The 25,347-nt window shown below is 31.9% G+C and overlaps 1 protein-coding gene across 1 annotated transcript in view; it reads right to left on the bottom strand.

Annotated features, from left to right (window-relative positions):
- Nucleotides 1-19,936, bottom strand: part of LOC142319135 (esterase E4-like) — a 36,779-nt gene extending 16,843 nt beyond the window's left edge. The window contains exons 1-3 of the mRNA XM_075356085.1: nt 19,684-19,936; nt 6,866-7,069; nt 3,930-4,083 (exon numbers count right to left, since the gene is read on the bottom strand). Of these exons, the coding sequence (XP_075212200.1) occupies nt 3,930-4,083; nt 6,866-7,069; nt 19,684-19,893 (568 nt within the window). The 5' untranslated portion in view covers nt 19,894-19,936. The remainder of the gene's footprint in view (nt 1-3,929; nt 4,084-6,865; nt 7,070-19,683) is intronic.
- Nucleotides 19,937-25,347: the final 5,411 nt, after the last annotated feature.

Genomic DNA, 25,347 nt, shown 5'->3' with positions numbered 1-25,347 from the left:
TTAATTTTCTTATTTGTGCCACAATGAATATTCCCTCTTTTAATTTGACTTAAGCATAGCTAAATATTTAAAGCCGCTCTTTCTTTATTTAATGTTTTTATAAAATTCTTCATCAGGCCTAGTTTTATGTGTAGAAGTGGTAAAATAATATTATCGTATTATTATCGTAATAATATTATCGTATTATTTTACCACTTTAAATACCACAAGGGGTATTGTCAACATTTTCTTTTCCTAGGGTAAACTGATTTCTTTTTGGCCAGTCTTGAACGGCATAGTTTTTATCTGTATCCCAACAATAACTCAAACACATATTTTGTAAAGCCACTCCGAAAACCTTGGCTTGGTCTAGTGGTGAACTCGTCATTGCAAATCAGCTGATTTCAAAGTCGAGAGTTGTAAGGTTCAAATCCTAGTAAAGGTAGTTACTTTTATGTGGATTTGAATACTAGATCATGGGTACCAATGGTCTTTGGAGGTTGGTTTCAAGTAACCACCCATCTAAGGAATGGTCAACCTGAGACTGTACAAGACTTACACTTCATTTACATTCAAACATATCACCCTCATTCATCCTCTGAAGTAACATCTTCTGGTTATTCTGGAGGCTAAACAGATAAAAAGAAAAGAGAGAATCGAAAGAAGCCGTATCACTTTCAGGAGGTTAGCAATGATTCACCATGAGTGTTCATCATACTTAATGTCTTTTATAATATTTAACATAGTTTCATATGTTTCTTTCATTCCTACAGGATGTGCTACCAGTATAGAAGAAAAATTATTAGAATTTGCAACAACACTGCCTTTGAGCTTCTTTTTGATGAGTCTATAAATAAACGCCAATCATGAATAACATATCAATTCCGGTTCAGACATTAGCCCTCTAACACCATGGCAGGAACTAATTAAACCATCTCTTCTAAAGTAATCTCCTCTAAAGTATTTCAATAGATTTTCGTTTTGACTTCATATACTGAAATTTTAGTATCCTTGTTTAATAAATTCCATTCTTTAAGACATGAAACTAGGAGTTCTGCATGTTGTTTCAACAAATACAAGTTACAAATTAGATTGCTCAGTTCCACTTGCATGATGAGGTGAGGTTCAATATTTGATTCTTCTGGAATGTAATTAATATCTATTGAAGTTGAAGATTCATCAGTTGAGCCTTCTGGAAATCAGACATTTTTTTCCAAGAAGTTGGAGCAACTGGAATCAGTAAATCAGCACTATGAAGTGCTGGCCTCATACCTGAATTAACATTTGGGTATGCAAATATGGTTTGAATTGAAACGAGTAACATTTATTAAGCAAAAATAGCAGTCATCATAATGGTTAGTAGACTCTTGCAAAATCATAGGTACGCTAGGAGGCAAATGCACTTTTATTCCTTTTTACCACTGGATTAGTTTAACGTAGCACTTGATGCTTGCCACATGAGGCCCTAGGAATTATTTTGGTTTCCCAAGGAACAATCAAAATAAAATTTGTAACCAGTTTTCAGCAGATTTGATAGTTTTCATCGAATTTTTTTGGTGAATTCTCCGCAAACATAACAAAGAATATTTGGAGAATTTTTACAAGCCCAATTTTTATTCATTGTAAAATTCAAAATATTTTAATGAATGAAAAAAGTAAATTGAAATATTATAGAAATAATGCAAGTAAATATTATTTATAAGTATAAAGTGTTTTATGTTTGTATTTCACTTTATAAATACAAAGTGAAATACAAACAATAGTCAGTTTAAATATATTAATGAACATCAATATATATAATATATATATACATCAATAATATATATATATATATATATATATATATATATATATATATTTACAGAATCTTTCACAAAACAACAGTAATCATTTCAGGATTTGTTCTACAAGTGAAAATATTGAAAAAACTCATATAAATTCACATGCAGAAACCCTTCATTTTCAAGTTATACCTTGCAAAATTTTTCATCCTGATTTCTGCATTAAAGAGTAAAATGAATTCTTGGAATTAAAATTAAGGTTTAAAATTGATGGTTTCATTTGGTTTGTGAATTGTAAAATTCAATAAATCATGTTCCAGAACTGACTGTATGTTTACTATAATTTTTGAAAAAATTATTGTCAAACATAAAAATTGTCATCAAAAAATTATTTTTTTTTTTAGGTTTGACACACATTGTTAAACTGTTGTAAGTAAAATAAAATAACATTTTGCAACAAAATTTGTAAAGAATTTAATTCTGAAAAAATATGTGTAAGTATAAGAAGTTTACGTTTATTAAAAACAAAGCAAACTGAAATGTGGCATAAAAATATTAGATTACAATTTTGAACAATACTGAAAAAATCTAGAAACAAAATTGATTATTTAAAAAAAAAATAAATAAATAAAAAAAACCATAAAAATTACTGTTAAAATAATCGATCGAAGTGTCCTCCATCATTGTTTAAATAATATTCCAATGGATATAATATTTCTTGAGTAGCCGCTTATAATGTATCAGGCATATTTCACACCATAATAGTGTTTGTTTCACCCCATATTTTACTTCTTAAAATTGTTTCATCATGGAATGCAATAAAACAAAACACAAAACACACACACACACACACACACACACACACACACACACACACACACTCACACACACTTAACAAATCTTGATGTTCAATAAAATAATACCAAATCTTGTCCTGCCATAAAAATGTTTTACAAAGTTTATGTTATCACTTATGAAAGAATCTTTATAATATGTGTATGGTAAATCCACTACCACAACTAAAGAACATGGCAAGTCATAGAGTAAGCTAGAGTAAATCAGCAAGAGTTGAATTCATACTTAAGAAAATTTCATCACACTGTATTATTCAATACTTGACTCAATGACATGTCTATCATGTATAACTTGGCATGAAATGACATCATTCGACTTTTATGTATTAAATAAAGTTCTACTGCATCAATCAAAATATAAATCAGGTGTGAGTAAACAAACATACAAACTTACTAATTTATTTGTATTGTTTGTTCCACAAATGATGGAACAAATAAATTTAAGTGGTTGTAACCTAAGAACGTTACTGGCATCCTACTAATGCCAAATATGGCATTTGTACTCTTATAAAAAGTATGGTAGTTAATTTAAACATTTATCTGCATAAAGGTTATATATATAAGCTTAATATTATATCTTTCTTATATTCATTTCAAACTTTTATCAAAATTATAGGCATGAAATTAACAGTCTGACGTTAAACAATTTTTACTAAATTGTGTGTCATTATTGGAGGATAATAACATAAGTTTTTAGTTTGTAAAAATCAGGTTATTTGGATTCTTTGGTGGGAATAAACAATGGGTTACTTAAAATATGAAAATTGGTAGTAGGTATTAGTATGGATATAAGCATCTAGCTGTACTGCAATAGATGTGTGTTGTAAATGGATGAAAACAAAGGGGTGGGAGACTATTATAAGTACTGCATGACAAGCTAAAAAGTGTTGAAGCATTTGTAATCAAGCTACCTATGTCTCTGTACAAAGTTAAGAGAAAAATGATAAATAAACAATTTCTGTGTGCGATTTTATTTATTATTTCATAATAATATTTGTTATAATTACCATCTGCATGCATTTACCTTTCTGAGGAAAATCCAAAACTGAATTGTTTAAATCTAATATGATTGATTTTAATAGATACACAGCCAGAGTTAAATTGTAATCATTGTTTAGTATCTCTTTATGTGTTGTCAATCCTTCAGAAGAACAAACAGTAATAATAAACAGATTCAAGTTACTACGTTGTCCAGGTCTCATTGTTGGTATTAGTTTTATGGAATAATTGATTTAAAATAAATAACTTATAAAAATTTTTAAAAAGGTATTATTTTAACTGTTTTTATAATTACATATTATTAAAAAATTTGTACCAAGAGGTCCAACTCTGTAGTTGCTAGCGACAAGAACTATATCTTTATTGTCAAGTAAAAAATCAGGACCATACATGATTGAATTAGATGAACCCATAGTAAACGCTCCACCATGTACATAAAACATAACAGGATACTTCTTTGGAACTGATGTCTAAAACAAAAATTAATGCAGAAGCATATTTATAAATACCAGTAATAAATATGATGTTTTTAAATTATGTTATATGATTACAACTACAACCATGAAATTACATTTCTTGTTCATTACTGGATAAAATTGAAAGAGATTGATTACATGTCAAATTGTATGAATTATTTGCATGTGATTCTTTAGGCCCATCCGTTTATATTCAAATACTATGTTTCAACTGTTTATGCCATTTGCCATAAAGCAGATGGTAATTTTATTATCTTAATCAGATATATAGAATGATATATCATTATGTTTTTATTTTAAGCTTAGGATACGTTAAAGGTTTTTTCATTTTAAGATGTTTTTTAATTGTTTTTAAAGATGTTTTTATTTTTAATTATGAATTTTTAACATTTACTTTTTTTAAATACATACTTCTTGTTTGGGTGATAATAATGCTGAACCATTTTTCGCACAGAGAAAACCAAAAAAGAAAAATCCTCACAGAATCTTCACAGAAAAAATCAACAACCATTTAGCCAGAAATAATATATTAACGGAGAAATCTTCAGCAGAGTAATGGCGTTTGGATTACAAACATGCAACACCCAAAGAATTGAGAAAGGCCACTATGAAAGCTTGAAAAGAATAACGTTGCATACAGATAAAACGATTGAGCACGTGCTAGCGAGAGAAATTAATAAATACCCAAGATACCAGCAGTCAATTAAACTGGATCATGGCACAATCAAACAGGAACTTCTTTCTTTTCTGTTTAGCCTCTGGAACTATCATAAGGTATTACTTCAGGGGATGAATGAAGATGATATGTTTAAATGTAATGAAATCTAAGTTTTGTACAGTCTCAGGTCGACCGTTCCTGATATGTGTGGTTAATTGAAATCCAACCACCAAAGAACAGCGTTATCCACGATCTAGTATTCAAATCCATATAAAAGTAACTTTCTTTCTTTTCCTGTTTAGCCTCCGGTAACTACCGTTTAGATAATACTTCAGAGGATGATATGTATGAGTGTGAATGAAGTGTAGTCTTGTACATTCTCAGTTCGACCATACCTGAGATGTGTGGTTAATTGAAACCCAACCACCAAAGAACACCGGTATCCACGATCATTCAAGTCCGTGTAAAAATAGCTGGCTTTACTAGGACTTGAACGCTGGAACTCTCGACTTCCAAATCAGCTGATTTGGGAAGACGCGTTCACCACTAGACCAACCCGGTGGGTTATATAAAAGTAACTGCCTTTACTAGGATTTGAACCTTAGAACTCTCGACTTTGAAAGCAGCTGATTTGCAATGACGAGTTAACCACTAGACTAAGTTAGTGGGCTATTTACTATTGGTGATAGGAGTTAACTTACATAGTATAAATATAGTAAGAGTTATAAATAAATATAGTAAGGAGTAACTTTTCAGTAGGTTCCATGAAACCAATGAGGTGTTTCCAAGAGGATTTTCAGGTACCTGATAATTTTGCACGATCTCTTATCAATGCTATGGTGGAATACATTCATCAGAGCACCATTTATTTATAAGATGCTAGAAAGGGTATAATACCCATACTGAATTGAAAGGAGCAGGCTACACTCACTATAATCACACATAATTTTGTGGAGCCTGAAATCAATGTCACTTGCAAACCGTGGAACATCTTTAGGGATCAGTTAAGTTGCGTAATAAGAAGACCCACCAGGTTGGTCTAATGGTGAATATGTCTTTGCAAATCTACTGATTTCAAAGTTGAGAGTTCCAATGCTCAAATCCTAGTAAAGCCAGTTACCTTTATACAGATTTGAATACTGGATCGTGGATTCCGGTGTTCTTTGGTGGTTTGGTTTCAATTAACCACACAACTCAGGAATGGTTGACCTGAGACTGTACAAGACTACACTTCACTTAGAATCATACATATCATCCTCTGCAGTAATACCTGATGGTAATTCCCAGAGGCTAAACAGAAAAAAAAAGTTGTGTTATAAGCTCTGAGGAACAGGTTGCTATCACTTATAGTTATTTAGCAGAATTCATGTTTTGTCAGATAACTTCACCAGGCACAATTTTCAATAAAATTCGGAAAAGAACTGTGGAAACTTTTGTTGCTAATGATTAACAATTTAAGAAGATCTTTCAGAAATATATTAATACTTATTGTTGGTTTTTTGAGGGAGGAGATCGGAATAACTAGCTTGAGGTATTAACATCTTATTTGTCCTAATACATTTGGTTTATGGTTAAATGAAAATGATTTTCTAAATAAAATGAAACAAATGTGTTAATAGATCAACCCAAGTACAGAACAATTGAAATAGGATGACTTAACTTATTTCATTACATAACAGAAGCGCCTTTGCAAATTTGATTCGCATCATCAGCTGCATACATTATACATATACGTAATATATATATATATATAATTTAAAAAAATTTTTAAATTACCATATAAAAAAGATCAGTTAATTAAAATTAACCAAGTCAAAATTAAAATGTAAAAATGTAATTGAAACAATGATAAAATTAAAAATTAAAACTTTTAAAATAAAAACAAAACTTAAGCAAAGCAGTCATGTGCTAGTCATTTCACTGATTTTGCTTTACTCAGTAAAGTAAATTCATATTACTACACAATATTTTAAAAACCCTAAATATTTTTACAGCTAGATATTTTTACATCCTTGAAGACTCCTACTAAATTACTGGACAGCAAGGGAAAGTCATTTGATTTATCTAGTAATTCATTTACATTCAAAATAAATGATATTAATAACATATATTACTTACATCTGGTGTAAATACGTTCAAATATAAGCAGTCTTCTGAGCCAATAATAGAGGTCGGTGTTTGATCTGAAGGATAACTCTCATCTACTTTAATTGGTGTTTCTTTCAGTGAATCTAGCAAATTCTCTAACGATTTCTGAACACACTCATTGCCATCTTTTGAAGCATTCCAAACTCCATTCCACTTCCCAAATGGTACAGGACTCTGTTAAAAAATAAATTATGGCAAGGTTATTGAATATTGCTTATGTATTTAATACTAACTGTAGGAATTGACAGGGAGGGTTAATAAATGTCCAAAAGTCTTACAATTCAAAAGAAAATAATAATTCGTGACTAAATATCTAATTTTTAGCTTAATTATTTTGAATTTGTATCATATTAATGTTATTATAGTATTCAAAATCCAAAACATTATAGATTTAGACGTTTTTAGAAGTAGTTTTTAACAAATTAGAAGTTGGTTATAAAAAACTTTCTTTAATAATATAACAGGTGTTCCAAAATTATGGCGCGATAAATTGTACGCATTTTTTTTTCATTCAGAAGAGCGAATGACGGTCATTAAAATTCAATGCAAGAGAAAATGTTTTTCTGAGACTGAATACAAATTAAGTAGAATTTTCAGTAGGAGAAACGCTTCAGATGAAACAACTGTGAAAAGGCAAGCTGCACAATCTGAAGAAATAGTTTCAGTTGGAGACTACAAAAAAGAGAACAGGCTGATCTCATACCGGCCGTTCAGCCGAAAAAAATTGCTACTGTGAGCGACAGTGTGGCGGAGTGTTCCAAAATCTCACTGCGCCTAAATATTTGCAGTCACTGCAACTAAATATTTCAAAAAGTACAATACAGTGGAAAAGATCTCAGCAAAATAACTGTATTCATATACATTAAAGATTCAGCTGACCAAGTAACTGAAGCCAGCCGTCCATTTGAAACCAGACATTTTACGATTGGGTGTTGAAGAATCAACAAGTGGACAAAGATTTTGCAAATAAATTATCTTTAGCGACGAGATCATTTCCTCCTGAATGTATATGTCAACAAGCAAAATTGTCATATTAGGATCAAAAAAAAAATCCTTTCTAACATCCCAAACCAGAGGTTACACAAAAAAATTATATTCCTGCATATAAAGTTAAAATACGATAAGTTAATCGATTAAGATAACGATAATCGTTCATTCATTCCACTCCATCTGCCACGGGCGTCATAATATCAGTAATTTCCAGCAAACCAGTTCGCTCTAGAATACACTACAGCTGCAGTTTTTCTCTTTAACAAATAATAATTATTTTTGTCTTTGTACGGAACTCATTCGACACATATCATATGATTTTATATACCATTAGCATGTACGCATAATGATATAAAACCATTATTAACGGTAAAATGAATATTAATTGTATAAATATAAAGTTCGTTTTGTAAAAACAAAACTTGTCCAGTTCCAAATTTAAATGCCGCAGTCGGTAGGACCCTTCAAATTGTATCAGCACGTTTGATATCAATTTTGATTTTCAAGTATTTAATGAAGGGAACTGAATAATTAGGATTCCTTTGAAATAATTAATGAATATAATTTACTTCATTGGATTCAAACCATTTACAAGATGAACTACATAAACAACACAGCAAGGAATGAACGGATAACTTTGTCGATTTCAATAGTTTATGAAGTGCAACAAATCTGAAGAGTTAATGAATATAATTCTTAAATGAAGAGAAGTTATCGGACACTTCAGAAAATTATTGAACATAATTTTTGGGTTCGAGACTACGAAGAAGAAGACATCCAAACACCGTTCGTGAGTGCATATCATCTATCGCTGTATCTAGTCTACCAGAGTTAATGAATATAATTCCTGGTCGACATCGGATTCTATTCAAAGGATTTCACATGACTGGCAGAAATTCATGTACACAGAATCTGTCAATTTCATGTATGCAGCTCCTGACAGATTACAAGATAACAATCCATTATAGGGCGACAATCGATTGAAGGCAACAATCCATATCGTATACACCATGAATAAATTAGTAGAAATATTTATGCGAGTAGAAAAACATCTAAATAGTAAATAACTAAATATTTCTGATAATTTTGTGTATTATAATTTGTATAGTTTTAAGTATTGAAATTTAGAATGGCAACTCCAATCTTAACTAAGAAAGATTTAGACAGGATCCCTGATTTTTCAAGAGATCGATTATTGCTAAATCAATTTATCATCTTATATGATGAATTAATTACAAAATTCTGTCAGAAATACCCTGACAGTTTTCAGAATGATTGTTTAATTTTTATCGTTTTAACAAACATTATAGCACCAGTTTTAAAATCAAGAAGAGGTAGTAATGTTCATGAATGGAACGACATAAAACAAATTTTATTAAACAATCATTTAAACGAAGCGTTGAGAGCGTCGCTAAGGATTTCCAATTTAAAATAGATAAATTTAATTTTGCAAATAATAATAGTAGTTATAGTAACGTGAAGAACGTCGATACTGCCAAAAATCAAAATAATTTTAAATTCAACCAAAAATAAACGCTGAAGTATCCTAACCTTAACCCTAACCACTACCAGTACTATATTCCCGAAAATTTAAATTTCCCAGCTAGACAACAATTCAATTATCCGCAACCAAATTATTAACAATCACCTCCTTTCCGTAACCCCAATAAAAACCGAAAATCCCAATCCAAAATGCTACAAGAAACCCGTATGAGAATCACAACCCAAATTTCCGCAATACCTCCAAATAAACGATCAAAAATATATCAGGTGACAGGAAACAAAATTAAAGACGTATATGATAACCAATCAGACCCGTTTATTTAACAGATTAGATTATTTTGAATTCCAAAATGAAATTAGTATTGAAGATACAGACTATGAAGTGAGACGATTTTTATTTACAACTGAAGTTAGCTTTGAAGAATTTGAAACCGATAATTTTTATTATAATTTACAAGACGTAGACAATCTTAGTTTAAAAAATAAAGTGATTAGATGATTTTAGTTTAAAAAATAAATATAATATAGAAAATGCATGGAATGTAAAAATAGTAAGTGATGATGACTTAAACGAAGAATATGATACTATGTTAGGTGAATTAAGTTTAGATGACTATGATGATAATTTTGTTACCGATAATTTTTTAGAGGATACAAGCCTCGGAAGAAATCAATAAATAAAGATTTAATTAAAATAGATGAACCTAATCTAAGATTATTAAAATTAATGCACGGTCCCGAAACAATATATAATTACATTCAAGATTCTGTTAATTATAATAATAATAATTTGTCAGTGTATAATATTAATTATAAAAATAAAATAATCATAAAAGAAAAAATAGCGCTGGTAGAAAAACTAAACTTAATTTTTATGATGATAATATTAAAAATAATAAAAAGAAGGATAATGTAAATGTAAATAATAATTTACATGACAATGTAGAATTAAAATTAAAAGATTCGAAAGCAAATAATGAAATTACGTATAATATAAAAGCAAATGCAATATGCAGTATTAAAATTCCTGTTGAAAATATTAACGACGGCGAAAGCGTATTAGGATACAAAAATCTGAATGGACTTGTAATACAGTCATCTACGGTCGAGGTCAAGGACGGCGAGACCTGCAGTTTATTAACAATCTCACGTCAGAAGACGATTGAAATTGAAAAAAATATATATATATTTTATGTTAAGCCAATAACCAATATTAATAGTACTCAATTACCGAATATTAAAATTAATTAAAAACTAATTTTAGTAAGCTCCCAAAAATTAGTGATCCGAATGAAGAAATAAATAAATAAATAAGGAAAAATTAATGAAAATATTATTAAAATTAATAATCAAGAAAATATTGAAGATAGTGATAGTAATTTTCCAAATAAAATGATTGTATTTTAGGAAATAGCAATACTATTATTGGTAATGTTAGTAGTAAGAAGATTTGTGTAAATAGCGAAAATATGCTACCAAATATTATAAACGATAATGAAAGCGATGATAATAATAAGAAGAAATATGTAGATAACAATTATATGTTGCCAAATAATATTGATGATAGTGTAAATAATGAATGCATATTGCCAAATATTAATGTTGCCGATGTGAATAATTGTAGTAAGAAGAAATGTTAGAATGATAATAATATGTTGCCGAAAGTAAGTGAATTCAGTAAGGATATTATTGATGAGAATAATGATAATAATAATATTATAAATAATAATAATTTGTTGTTAAATAATTATGAAGGTAGTATTGGAATAAATGAAGATATTAATGAAAAAATTACAGACGATATTAGTTTTAAGTTGCCAAATACTAATGATATTAATATTAAAAATAATAATGATACTGATAATGAAAATAATTATATTATTGATGAAATTATTAAATGTAATAAGAGTATTAGTGAAAATAAGTTGTCGAATATAAATAATAATAAACATGCTAAAAGTAGCAAGTCGTCGAAAAACAAGAAAATCAATAAAAATAGAAGTAAGAAATACAGTAAGGTTATTAATAAAAATAAGTTGCCGACAAACAGGAAAAATACCAATAATAATAAAGGAAAAATTAAAATTAATAATAAGAAAACAGGTGAAGACATCATTATTTTTAAGAATGATAGTTATAAATATAGTAGTTGTAATATAATTTGTAAAATGAAAAAGGATGTATTAGATATTAGGACCAAGTAAAAGGATTGGAAGAAGCGGAAGAAATAATTGTAAATATATTCTGGGATATAGGACACCGCTATGAAGAAAAAAATAATTTTGACTATGTATAAGAGAAAATTAAAATTTATAGGATAATTACTGATTGAATTGTTTTGAAGTTAGGTATTAAGAATATCATTGATAATTATTTTACTGTAATAAATGCGTAGAAAAACTAAGATAATATTATTTAAATGAATATTGAGAAATTATGGCCAATTATTGAAACTTAACTTGCACATTATTTATAAAATCATTGAATTTAATGTTAGAATTATGAAATATATGCATATTATGAAGAATTAATACTAATTATTTGATTTAGTTAATGTTTAAATATTATTGAATGCATGCTACGAAGAATTTTTGCCGAGTATTAATTGATGTTTAAGTATTAGTTAAGAAGAATTTTTTTTAAATTTTGAATTTTAAGGAAGATTAAATATTATTAAAACACATTAGAAGTCCTTTAACTAGCAAAAAGGTTGAACTTAGAATGGAGTTCCATGGTGATTAGACATGTTTCTTTCAACTCCGTGCTAGTGTTCGTTTTTACGTTCTTTCGGTTTACTGTGCTAGTTTTTGTTTGTTATTATTTTTTGTTGGATTGGTTTGAGTTCACTTTTTTCCTTTTGTTCCCCGTTATTATTGTTTATTAATTTAATTAAACTTTATTTATATCTGAGTTGTTTACCATAGTAACGTAGGTTAACAGTGACTATCTCTGTTTCTGTTCTTTATACTTTGTTGTGTTGGGTGTTGTTTATTAATTATTTATATTTATATTAATTATAGATTATATTATACATGTGTGTTTGTGTGTTTATATATATATAATACATTTTCTGGCGTTTTACGTCTACTTTAGTCGATAAAACTCTATATTTACATAGTTTGTTTACAACAACTGTTTGTTACTTCTTTACTGTTGGCGTTGGAAGATTATCCTGCTCGTTTCTTTTGATGTCCTATTTCGAAGATCCGACAAAATGAAGAGGACTGTCGTCCGGTTTCGAGGGGAACGGGGAGGCCGGTGCGAGGTTGTAGACCTCCCAAATGTTCGTCTGGTGACTCTGAATCTGGTCTCTCAGTGCGAGGCACTGGTTTAGGCACGAGGCACGTGCCCGGAGCTGCTGACCACGGTATTTGCAACTGTCCTGGAAGATCTATGTTCCCGAGCTGATCTGTTGGATTCTCTCGTCAAACCGTGTTCTGAGGTTAAGCAGGATGTTAAGTTGACGTCTGCGGCCCTGGTTGTCTTAGTACAGCGGATTAGGCTGATTATTTCAACCGGTTGGCTGAATGAACTACCTCGAAAGACCCGAGCGATCGCACAGACAGAAGGGTCTGAGAATCAGAGGTTATGTAAAACTGGAGCCATCTTGAAAAGATTAATAGAGTGCGATGGTAGACACCATCGCACTCTATTAATTCTACAGTTGCCACCTTATCACTCAGACTTAAATGCCATTGAAATGATCTGGAGTCAAGTGAATGGGCAAGTAGCTAAAAAAATACTACTTTTAACATGTCGGATGTTCTTAAGTTAGCTGAAGAGGAATGTTATAAATTATCTGAAGCTGAGTGGAGCAATGTCTGCACTGTCTGCAGTAGGTAAGGAGCGGATGTTATATATTGATGAGTCTACTGGAGAGCGGAAGGCTACTCGACAGGGTGAGCCGTCACGTACAATTTCGATCAGAGCTGAGGGGCGGAGCTTCGCTGAACTGTTCGAATGTGTGAAGGAAGGAGTGGACAATAGCGTGGCTGAAGTGCTATCGATTAGGAAATGGAACGCCGATGAAGTACAAATCCGTGTCAAGGCAAAGCAAATGAATCTGTTAGAACAGTCCATCAGGCAAAATGTCGATGGGGTTGCGGTCAGATAGGTCAGTGGACGAGCTCACCTTGTATACTATTATATAAAATATTTAGAGCATGACGCGACAGCTGCTGAGGTGGTCAAGTCGGTGGCGGGATATACTGGCTTCGTGGAGACAGATTTGAGAGTTACATTCTTGCGGCCGGCTTACGGAGGATCGCTGAATGCTACAATAATAGTGCCTGTGTTTGTGGCGCGTAGGTTGTCCGAAGTTCAGAGGATGCAGATAGCCTGGATTAATTGTAGAGTGTGTCGGAGGGAGGAAACATTGAGGTATTTCAGGTGTGGGGAGAATGGCCATTTGGCTGCGAAGTGCGGGGGGGGGGCAGACCGGTCTAGACTATGTTTTAGGTGTAACGGAGAGGGTCATAAGAACAGTGGACGTCAGCAGTGGCCAGTTAATACGGAGAACAAAGGGAAATCACGTGTCGGAGGGGCTGGTGAGGGCTGCAGCGGTGGGAAATCCGCAAGTTAATGCGCGTTTTCAATTTAATGTGAACAGGAGTAGCAGAGATGCCTGTTGGGAAATAGCTGTCCGATGGGGTTCTGAGATTATATTACTGAGTAAGCCGGATCGAAAAGCAATCGCCGATGATAGATGGGTGGTGTCGGCTGATTCTGGTGCGGCTTTACTAGTCTCCTGTGGTACAGCAGCAGTGCATAGTAAGGGCGCAGGACCCGGCTATGTATGGGTGGAACCGGCGAGGGTAGTGATGTTTAGTGTATATTTGTTGCCTAACACCGACCTTTTAGTTTATGCGGGAATGGGTGATGATTTAGTAGATGAAATTGCCAGATGGAGGTCGAAAATCTTCGTAGTGGGCGGTGATTTCAATGTTAAGGTAAGGAGTTGGGGATCAGCCCATCGATGATCGAAGAGGCAGAATTCTTGAGAACGCTATGGCTTCCGTGGACCTTCAGTGCGTCAATCGAAGAGGTGAAATGACATTCGAGAGAGGAGGAGTGGGAGTCTCTGTCCCGGATCTGACATTTGTGAGCATGAGAGGCTTGTAGAGGTTGATGGGATGGGAGGTGTTGGGGAAGGAGACCCTAAGTGACCACAGACTAATCACTTTTGAAATTGACGACATTATCCAGGAAGAACGGGCAGGCACCAGGAGCGTGAGATTACATCCAGGAACTGTCGTGCAGTTCAGAGCGGCTATAGATTTTGAGCTTAGCTGTAGCGAAGGCACGGATTTGGATGAGCTGACACACAGTATTCAGAGTGGAAGTGGGAACTGGTATAATTAAGGAAGTAAATGCAGGGCGTGCAGGAGTATATTGGTGGACTTCCGAACTCGCCGAATTGAGCAGATGTGTGATGAGTAGGCGATGCCTCAAGAGAATGCAGAGGCGGGGTGAGAACATCGAAGAGGAGCTCGGAATGTTAAGATTTGCTAGACGGAACTTTCGTGGAGCAATTGCTGCGTTCAAAAAACGCAAGGGGCAGCAATTGTGTGATGCTGTGGAAGTTGATCACTGGGATGACGCCTATCGTATCGTCACAAAAAAGTTTGGAAGACGGCTGCCACTCCTCACCGAAGATGAGCTGAGGAAAAGCATTGATGAACTGTTTTCGAAAGGAATAGAGTTTCAAAGGGAGGAGATTGTGGTGGAATCAATGGTTCCTTACTCGCTGCAGGACCTGAATGAGGTGGCTAAGTTGATTAAAGGCGGCAAGAATCCTGGGCCGGATGGAATCCCTAGAGGTAGTAAAAATTGTGGCCGAGACGGTGCCTGGTGTGGTATTGCGTGCAATGAATATGATGTTGGAGATAGAATGGATACCTGAACGGTGAAGGGGTGCAAGGTTAGTGATGTTAAGGAAGAATGGTGGTCCTACGGGGGCACAGATATCGTTTCGACCACTTTGTTTATTGAATTGCTTCGCGAAGTTATTTAAAAGACTTGTTCTTCGAAGACTAAACGATGGCGTAGAGATGGCAGGGGGACTTCATGAGGACCAATTTGGTTTTCGGCCCGGACGCTCGGCGATTGATGCGATAGGACCAGTGATGAATATTATTCAATCAGCTACACAGGAATCACGGAAGACGTTAGAGATAGGAACGGTCAAGATGTTAGATATACGCAGTGCGTTTAATGAACTGCCATGGGAAGTTATATTTCGTGAACTAGAAGCCAGACGAATCCCCCGGCATACCTGCGAAGGGTGATGCAAGAATATTTTAAGGACAGATTCGTGGTAGGCGGGTCGGAAGGTGGTGAAACGAAATTTTCGGAGCAGAGGGGTGTCCCTCAGGGTTCGGTGTTGGATCCGGTCTTGTGGAGCATTGCTTTCGATAATGTTCTAAGGCATCACTTCCCGGCGGCGTCACCTCGGTGACGTTTGCCGATGATTTGGCACTTGTGATGTGCGCAAAACAGAAGAGGAACTGATGGCGGCCGGTGAAGAAGCGGCTAACATAGTTAAGAGGTGGCTAATAGTTCATGGTCTACGGCTCGCTGAAGATAAAGTGAAAGTGGTTGATATGGCTGGAAGACGCAGACCGCATCCATTGCATTTTAGAGTGCGACACACGATCGTCCACCCTAGTCCAGCCGCAAAGTATTTAGGCGTGTGGCTGGACAAGAACCGATCCTTTAACATACATGTTGAGGAGGCGGCGAGAAAGGGCGAAAATGTGGTGAAGGCGATCAGCAACATGATGTGGAATAAGAGCGGTCCTCAGATGGGTAAGAGGAAACTGTTGGCCAGTGTGCACTCTTCGGTGGTGTTATGGAGTTCCTGTGTGGCTGGAAGTGTTGTCGTGGGCCAGGAATGTGAAGCGTTTTGTTATGCAACAGCGTAGGCTAAACATACGTATTATCGCAGGTTATCGTACGATCAGCGCCGAGGCGGCATCGGTTGTAGCTGGAGTACCGCCCATAGAAGTCTATGGGCGGTACTCCAGCTATTGACGCAATTGAGCTATTGAAGCAACTGACGGTCTCTAAATTGCTTGGCGGCATACTTGCTTGGCGGGAGAGATGGCGAGATTCAGACAAAGGAAGGAGAGGACCTATACGCTCAAAAGCGACGTCAGGAACTGGGTGGAGCGAAAGCATGCATGATAACAAGGCTACAAATTCCTCAGTTCCTGTCTGGACATGGATGTTTTCGGGACTATCTCTACAGGATGGGTAGATGCCATACAAGTCGCTGTAACGATTGCTGCGGACTGGATTCTGTAGAGCATGTGGTGTGTTTTTGCCGCAACTTAAGATTAGTGCTCGGGGATCAGGGTGTGGAGGGGGCCAACAATATAATCGAGATGATGCTCAGCAACAGCAACAAATGGGGATGTATCTTGACTACGATCACATCAATGATGGGAGGGAAGGCCAATGAAGAGAGGCGACGACAGGCTGAACAGATGCGGATCTATGAAGGGTGATCAAGGGAGGCCAACCTCTGGTGGTGGGCGGCGGGGGCTCCTCGGAGTCGTCGCTCGTCGATCACCCCCTGGGGACGCCTTCCGGATACGGATTCGGATAGTACCTGGGTAATCATGTAGGAATCATGTACAAACCATATGGCCGCTGCATGATAGGGGAGGAAGTTTTTTAGCGGGTGAGAGTTCCGCACAGCCATCAGTTCGAGCCTGACGGCAGCTGGTAGAGCTTTTTCCTCCCCCTACGGAAAGAGAACTAATTATAAATAATAAAAAGAGAACTAATAATAAACTAGCACAAATAATATTAAAATATATTAAACACAACTTATGATAAACATTAAACACAAATTTATTATTAAATATTTTACTAATTATATCTTCTAAATTTAATTTTAATCATCAGTTATGTTATCTTTTCCTAAATTCAAAGCGCTAGTTAATTATTTTTGTAACTTGGTTCCTTTTTTTAATTTTTGATGCCCCTGTCACATTGTTCCAATAAATTTGTATATCGGAAAATTGGTTCTTCAGATAAAAAAATATCTTTAGATAGTTCAAAACATTTAGATAATCAAAAATATTTAATATATCTTCCTAATTAGCCTTGAACATTTAATATTACACAATTCACAACATTTCAAACATTTAAGCATTTGTATATCCTGCTAGTCTATTTATCCTTGACCATGACCAGTTCAATATAATCTACAATCATTACATCTGTTTTTCTTCATTTAAAAATAAATTAATTGATATGTAAAACCTCCTTTTAAATAAACATAATATTTTTTTCACAAAACATAATGTATAATATTTTAACCAATCCTCATAGCAATACATCTTTATAATAATATTTTTATCTCAAAACATATTTAAATAATTCGTATAATTCATATCGTAAATCATTTTTAAAATAATTCATTCAGAAACATTTCTTCAAATAAAATGATGTTGAATATGTAACTGATAGTAGTATCTTTTTATTACACGTTAATCATTTGTGTTATAAAATATTTTCTAACATATTTATTTTATTAAAAAGTGTAACAAATTATTCCATAATTTTATAAATATTTATCAGTTACTACTCTGTAAACTTATTACTTTTAATTTAATAATTATATATATATCATTCATGATTTTATTATTATTTTGTAATTATAACATTCGTTCGCCAATTAACTCTATTTCAAAAGTATTTTCTCCCTTATAACATAATTAATTCTTCTAGAATAAAAATATTTATTACATTTTAGTAATATCTTTAAATTACATCTTTCGTGTCCCAGTTAAATCCTTTTAATTATAATATGATTTTTTCCATATTTAAACACAATATATATTTTAATATAACTTCTTCAGTCCATGCACGGTAAGCTTTCGATTCACCTGGTACTATTTTATAAATCATTAGCATGTACGGGTAATGATGTAAAACTATTTAAGTCCATATTAAATAGTTAACAATTAATTATTAACAGTTAAATGAATATTACTTGTATAAAAATAATATTATTTTTTTAAAACAGAACTTGCTGAGTTCGAAACTTAATATATTCGAATATATGTTCGAAGCTTTCATATCCGTAATGCACTCGTAATATACGTAATGTACACTTGATATACTCTTATTCAGCATACGTTATGAGCATATCTTAAATAAAACAGACCGAAGAAAAAAGGCAATAAATTGTTAATTCTTCTCCATTCATAAACATAAGTAAACGGAACAAAAATGTTTTGACCTTTCAATTGCAAAATAAAAAAAAATAGCAGCATATAAAAATAAATAAAATATGTTTATATTAAATTGGAATGCATAACGTTTTAAAGGCTGCATTTACACCTACGTATAAATGAATACATTTGTTTAATCAGAATTTACCGACTAAATTCACTGAAAAAAATATATCTCTGATTAAATGCAATTTTTTTTGTAGCTATCTTGCTTTTACTAATTAATAATTACTTATGCGCAACAGTTAATGAACAATATATAAAAATGGGGATTTTATTTTATCACGTGTTGCATGTTGAAATAACGATTCCATCTTACAATTACAGAATTACAGAATTTTGTTAGAGTAGATACGAAGAATGATTACTACAAAGTCGGAACGATTATTCAATTTGTTGAGTCGTCGACAGCAATTTATATATCACGTTTAGTGATATCCTTACAGATTGTATCACTTACATCACTAAAACTCTTGTGACGTTTTCCTCCGGTCTCCGGAAGGAATACCGAATATACACGCCGACTATTCTATCGAGACATTACTCCTGGTAATCTAAACTGAACGATAATTTATCCAATTTTTTGTCCAATATTTCATTTTTAATTTACGAATGATTGATGATTACCTGATTTATTATTACAATTAAATCATCATGTTAATAATTAATTCCTCGTGACAAAAGTTTAACCCAAATTACAGAAGATAATTATTGAACAAGAACAATAAAAATAATTATAATATGTAATAAAAAGCACAATTTAACACTATAGCCCACTCAATTGAACAAGTTTTTATATCAATTCACAACAACGATAACTATAACGTACTAACGAAAACATACGCCCATCCTCTATCATGTTTTGTGAACCCAACCGGATTAAAAACCTGTAGCATCTTTACTAAACAAACTACTTAAAATCACTCGTTATATTACGTTTGGAATATAGAACGTTAAAAATGTTTTTACCTAGTGAATGAGGTACAATTTTAATTTTTACAGCGATTAAGCATTATGTCTATATTTACTTAAGAAGAAAAGAAGTCTCACCTTGAATCTCAGGTCTCCGATCGGTGGCCTTGCAAAAGGTATTCCGAGGAACGCTTGAATTTCGTTGTCATTTACTGTTTTCTTAATTATACCTTGAATATCACCTTGAGGTGTTGAAATTATCTCTGCAATAACAATTTTTAATGATAATAAACTTAATATTATTACTTTTAAACTACTTGAGTTACTGCTACATTTTGACGAGTACATTGTTAAGCTGCAAGCTCGTAACTACACACTAATTTCACATCGTTGAGTCGCTTATATTTATACTGATATAACATGAGTGATGGAGAGATAGTATAACAAAAAATGATAATATTTTTTTTCTTTTTTTCTTCTTCTTTTTATTTTTTAGTTGATAATAGAATTTCCAAGAATACTTCTAATGACAAGGTTTGTCACCTATGAATAATATTACTTTATTTCATTGTTAGAATTGATCTTCAAAATTCATGGAATCGGAATCTATTAATTCGATTATTATTTTTTAATCATTAAATCCATAATATGAAATCGGCAAAAACTATTTATATGTAACAATATACTACATTTTTTAACTGTTGTTATACTTTAAGTTGGATAAATAAGTGTATAGTAGATAATTCTTATATTACACCCGACTTCCAGCTTGAATCTTCTCTAATGGGATGCGTTTTTACGAAATTCTGATAAAGCTTTGCTGAAGTTTAAACCAATCCCATAGTAATCGCCTTTCTTTCAATAAATTGAATTTATGTATCATACAAAATAAACTGGATGATGAATTGTAAACAGGTTCACTGATGGATCATTCGTTAGATCCGAAAATATTCATTATTAAATTAAAACATTAGATCGATGGTTGAAGCTTCACCTATCACTTCCCCAGCTGTTTCTAATCAGTGACAAAAGATATATTTTTACCCGAATGTGAATCTCATGTATAAGTCGGTATATCTACGGCTCTGTAAATCTGAAGTGGCTGCCACAACGCTTAATTATCATTAAAAAGGTAGTAAACAATTTATCTTAATTGCATATTGCGTACATAGTAGTCTGAAAAATAAAAATTGAAAAAAATGGTCTCGACCAAATATCATTAAAAAAATTAAATAAATTTGAAAATGATTCTCATCGCTGTCATTGTCATCTAAAAAAGATTGGGTTCGTATGACTTGTTCTGGTATTCAACGGTTTTTTGGTCTCCAATTGGCTTACACAATCTTCCAATTGGCTTGTATACAATCCACAAAATAGGGTCTATGAGCTCAAGTGCGCAGCTACAAACTCATACTCCTTTCAAGTATTGCTACTAAGAGCTCTTCTTCACAAAGTTTCCTGCCATTATTTATTCTTTGTTTTCTTTTTTTGACGCATCGTATGAACAAATCTGGAATAAATATATGTACTGGTCAATCACTGATTCTTGCAGATATTCCACTACTTGATTCAGAAGCCTCCAGATTACAATGACGTCAGTTTCTCGATCAAATAAAGTTTAAAATACCAATTTTAAAAAAACGTTCCATATGATTCTTCTACGTAATTACTAGCTTCTGTCCTATTTTTATCTTTGCACGAACTGATGCTGCACTATCAAAATTTCAGTGAGGCATAGAAAAATTTTATACCATGTTTTGCTTATCTTTTTAATCGTTTAAGCTTCTCGTTCGTAGAGGAACGAGACAGACAATATAGTCTTATTATGTTACTATGTGTCATATAGAACGAAATAAATTGAAAAATGAATTTTATCTAAAGTAAAAGGAGTGGTTGAGATGACAGACAAGTAACAGATTTTAATTTTTCTCTAAATAAGCCGATATTAGTGTAGTTAAATCTGACACAATTAATAACAAATAACATTTAACAAAATAATGTTAATCTGTAACCTGCAATAAATAATTACTTTCTGATTTATAACAAACAAAATGCATTACATTCATTTAAAACAAGAATTCATGATTTCATTTTATAAACAAAAATATCTAACGGGTTTTCATTCGGCACGACGTACTAAAAAAATGATGGGAGGTTTTTTAATTCTTTTGGGGAAAAGGTTAACGTCGTATTTCAATCGGTAATATTTCATATTTTCTAATCGGTGAGATCTCCTTACGAATGATAAAAACTTCCATTTGATGGTTGGTTAAGTTAGGTGTGCTTTGATTTTGCTGAACTATTCAGTAAAGCGATTCATAAAATTAGTCCTATGACGTGACCGACAAAAATTTCCTATTTATAAAAATAGGAAATTTTTGTCGTTTTTTTTGTCATTTATTATAAGTATATTCTGACCGTCAGATTTATACTTATAATTTTCTCTATTGTAATAGAGAAAATTTGAAAACTAGAGAACGTGTACACAAATTAAGATTTAATTATATCAACCAAAAAGCGATTAAATAACTGGCTACAAAAAACAAATAAACGAAATAATGATCATCTCCGACTTAGGGAGAATAATGTCAGAGGAGTAATGAACTAAACGATAATAATGTTTGGCAATTTATTAGACTGGGCATGTATGCCTCAGAGTATATGCTGTTCTTGTGAGGGTCTATTTTTCAGTCACTCTGTAGTTAACTTTAATGTGGATAAAATTAAACAGAAATTGTTTAATTCCAGAATAGTTAAATAAAAGTAAACTAGAAAATTCAAAAATAATAAGATTCTAAATTACAATTTTCAATTAATATTAAATAATCAAATGTTTCACCAAATCTGTTACATATGCACATTTGTAATAGTGCCTATTGAGTTACAAATACACAGTTTTAAAAGTACATAACATTTTATTTCACTACTAACTTCTGATCCTTTTTCATATATATATTTTTTTATTGAATAATTATTTATTGTAAAGATTTGTTTATTATCACGGGTTAATAATTATTATTAATAAATCAATATATTTAAATTAAAAAAAATTTAAAAAAAGGAAAAAAAGGATATGCCTTCCCTTATAAGATTCAAATATATCATTAAAATTTCATTTAGTTATAACTCTGGAACCGATGAAAATAAGTATCACTTAGGATATATCGTTGAAAATCTCTCAACGGGGGCTTATTACTCTGCAGTAGTTGAGAAAAATTCCAAAATCCAAATTTTTTGGATTGGACGTTTTTGGACACTTTTGGTTCAGTCAATTGCAACAAAAGGATAGGTGCACAAACAAGAGCCCTTATTCCAAAATTTCAAAATACTACGGTTAATCGTTTTTGAGTTATGTGAGATAAATACGTACGCGAGATAAACGTACAGACGTCACGCCGAAACTAGTCAAAATGGATTCAGGGTAATGAATATTTCTGTTGAAATCTGAATTTTTTTGCGATGACAATAATTCCTTTACTTTGTACAAGGAAGTAAAAATTAAAAATTACACCTATTGAAATATGACGTCAATTGATGAAATATTAAAATGAAAAATTAATTAAATAATGAAAAAATAAGTTATACTTTATTTGTGGTTTTTATTTAGGTTTATAATATATATTTATATATGTGTGTGTGTGTGTGTGTGTGTGTGTGTGTGTGTGTGTGTGTGTGTGTGTGTGTGTGTGTATGTGTGTGTGTGTGTGTGTGTGTGTGTGTGTGTGTGTGTGTGTGTGTGTGTGTGTGTGTGTGTGTGTGTGTGTGTGTGTGTGTGTGTGTGTGTGTGTGTGTGTGTGTGTGTGTAAAATAATTCATATTTTTATATTCTCGTATATAATTTTTAACTTTTATGTTTTGATTTTAAATGTAAAAAAATATTTAATTTTAATTTCAATTTTTAAATTTAAATTATTGATTTTTATAATTTGTATTTAACAAAAATATATTTTTAACATATATATATATATTAACAAAGTTTTTATTGTGTTTGCAAAACAGAGAGAAAAATTTATTATGCCTGATAATGTTTATGTGTAATACGTAATTTAACATGAACAATTAAAAAAAATGCATTACAACTGACGATGGGAGAAATTCGCAAAAACGTTTTTGTACGTATGATAAAATAAGGTAAGTGTCATCCTACTTTATTTATTGTTCAGTACTTAGGTTGATCAAGTTCTTCAAATCTACATACTAGTACAGAGGGATATGTACTTAAATATGTGCTTAAAATAAATGACTTTTGAAAAATCATTATAAAAGAAAATTATTTTTTTTTTATATATATTTGATGTAAAGTACTTCATAAATTATTATGAAGTACTTATTTCATTAATAAATATTTCATTAATATTAAATTTTTTTTATTTGTTCTAAAATAATTCTTCTTACTTAAAGTTCTTAAAATTACTTATAAAGTGGTTCATATTTCATAGAATTTATAATTGATAATTGAATAAACAAATCATTATTTAATATATTAGATTTCTATAACCTGTGACTACTTTTGCTGTAGCGTTTTGCTGGCAAGTTGAAATTGTAAGCAGCTTTTATTGTTTCATCAATCTTTTAATATTAATATAGTCAAAATAAATTTACTGTTACAATTCATGTAATTTTAATAACTTCCAAAATACCTTCCTAGAGTTCGACATAAATCAGAACATTCAAATTAGGCTTTATGTATATACTGACAGAAGAGAACACAATCGACATTTGACGTACCAGATAACTCTGATTTGTGGTAGTGTTGTTATAGTATTTTTTGCTTTAACCCAATAAATGATAAAACTCTACTGATTAGTTTGAAAGTATATTTACTTGTTTACCTACAATTGTATATGTTCATTTACCAATAATTCAAATTTACCAATAATATTAACAATTCTTTGAAAAATAATTTTTTCTAATGTTTGTTATTACTATTAATTGGAAAATAAGAATACTGAATATAAATATTTTTCTATGAATTCTTTAAAATTTTGACTCGGTGTTGTGGTTTTCAACTTCAATAGCGCTACGAGAAAATTTTAATTGTTACTTAGTTGAGTTTAGTATTATTTTATTTTATATAAATAAATTTTTACTTCCTTGTACGAAGTAAACCTCGTACAAGGAAGTAAAAATGGCCCCGCTAGATGGCGCTAGGGTTGAGATATTTGGAAAAATTGCATTTATGGCCCGATTTGGCTCATTTCAGAATATACATTAGTTACGTGAAAATAAATATTTATGCCAAAAATGGACCAGCTAGGTGGCACCGGTGTCCAGATATTTACGAAACAAACAAACAGACTTTCTTCTTCTATATATTTAAAACGCCATGTTCGTATTTGTTTCCACTATAGAACAAAAAACAACTGGAGCGATTTACCCGCGGGTTTTTGCAACATTTTCCGTGTTGTCCGGAGAAGATTTAGAGCTGTTGAAATCCTGTTGAAAGTTTTTTTTTGGGGTGGGCGAAAACGCCTGTGCGTTATCATAGCCCGGAATTTTCTTTAACAAAAAGGTTAAATAATCCTAAAATAATAAAACTTATAAGGTTTAAATTAATATAAATCATACAATAAAAATTTATTAAAACAAAAGTCAAAAAAGTGAAATAAAACTCAATACTAATATCGCAGACAGAGTCTTTAAAATATAAAATTTAAAATAATAGAAAAAATAAACTATATAAAACTTACCTAGGTCCGATAGGTTGTGCAAAATGCTCCCTTCTCGGATAATAAAATTAAAGACATAGAACCAAAAAAATCAAAATTGAAAGTAAAGGAAAAAATGGTCAAAAACTCATCT

Source organism: Lycorma delicatula, chromosome 2 (genome assembly GCF_047948215.1).
Source record: "Lycorma delicatula isolate Av1 chromosome 2, ASM4794821v1, whole genome shotgun sequence".
Taxonomy (NCBI): Eukaryota; Metazoa; Arthropoda; class Insecta; order Hemiptera; family Fulgoridae; genus Lycorma; species Lycorma delicatula.
Note: the sequence above shows the minus strand (reverse complement) of the source record. Positions and strands in the feature narration are given on the sequence as shown.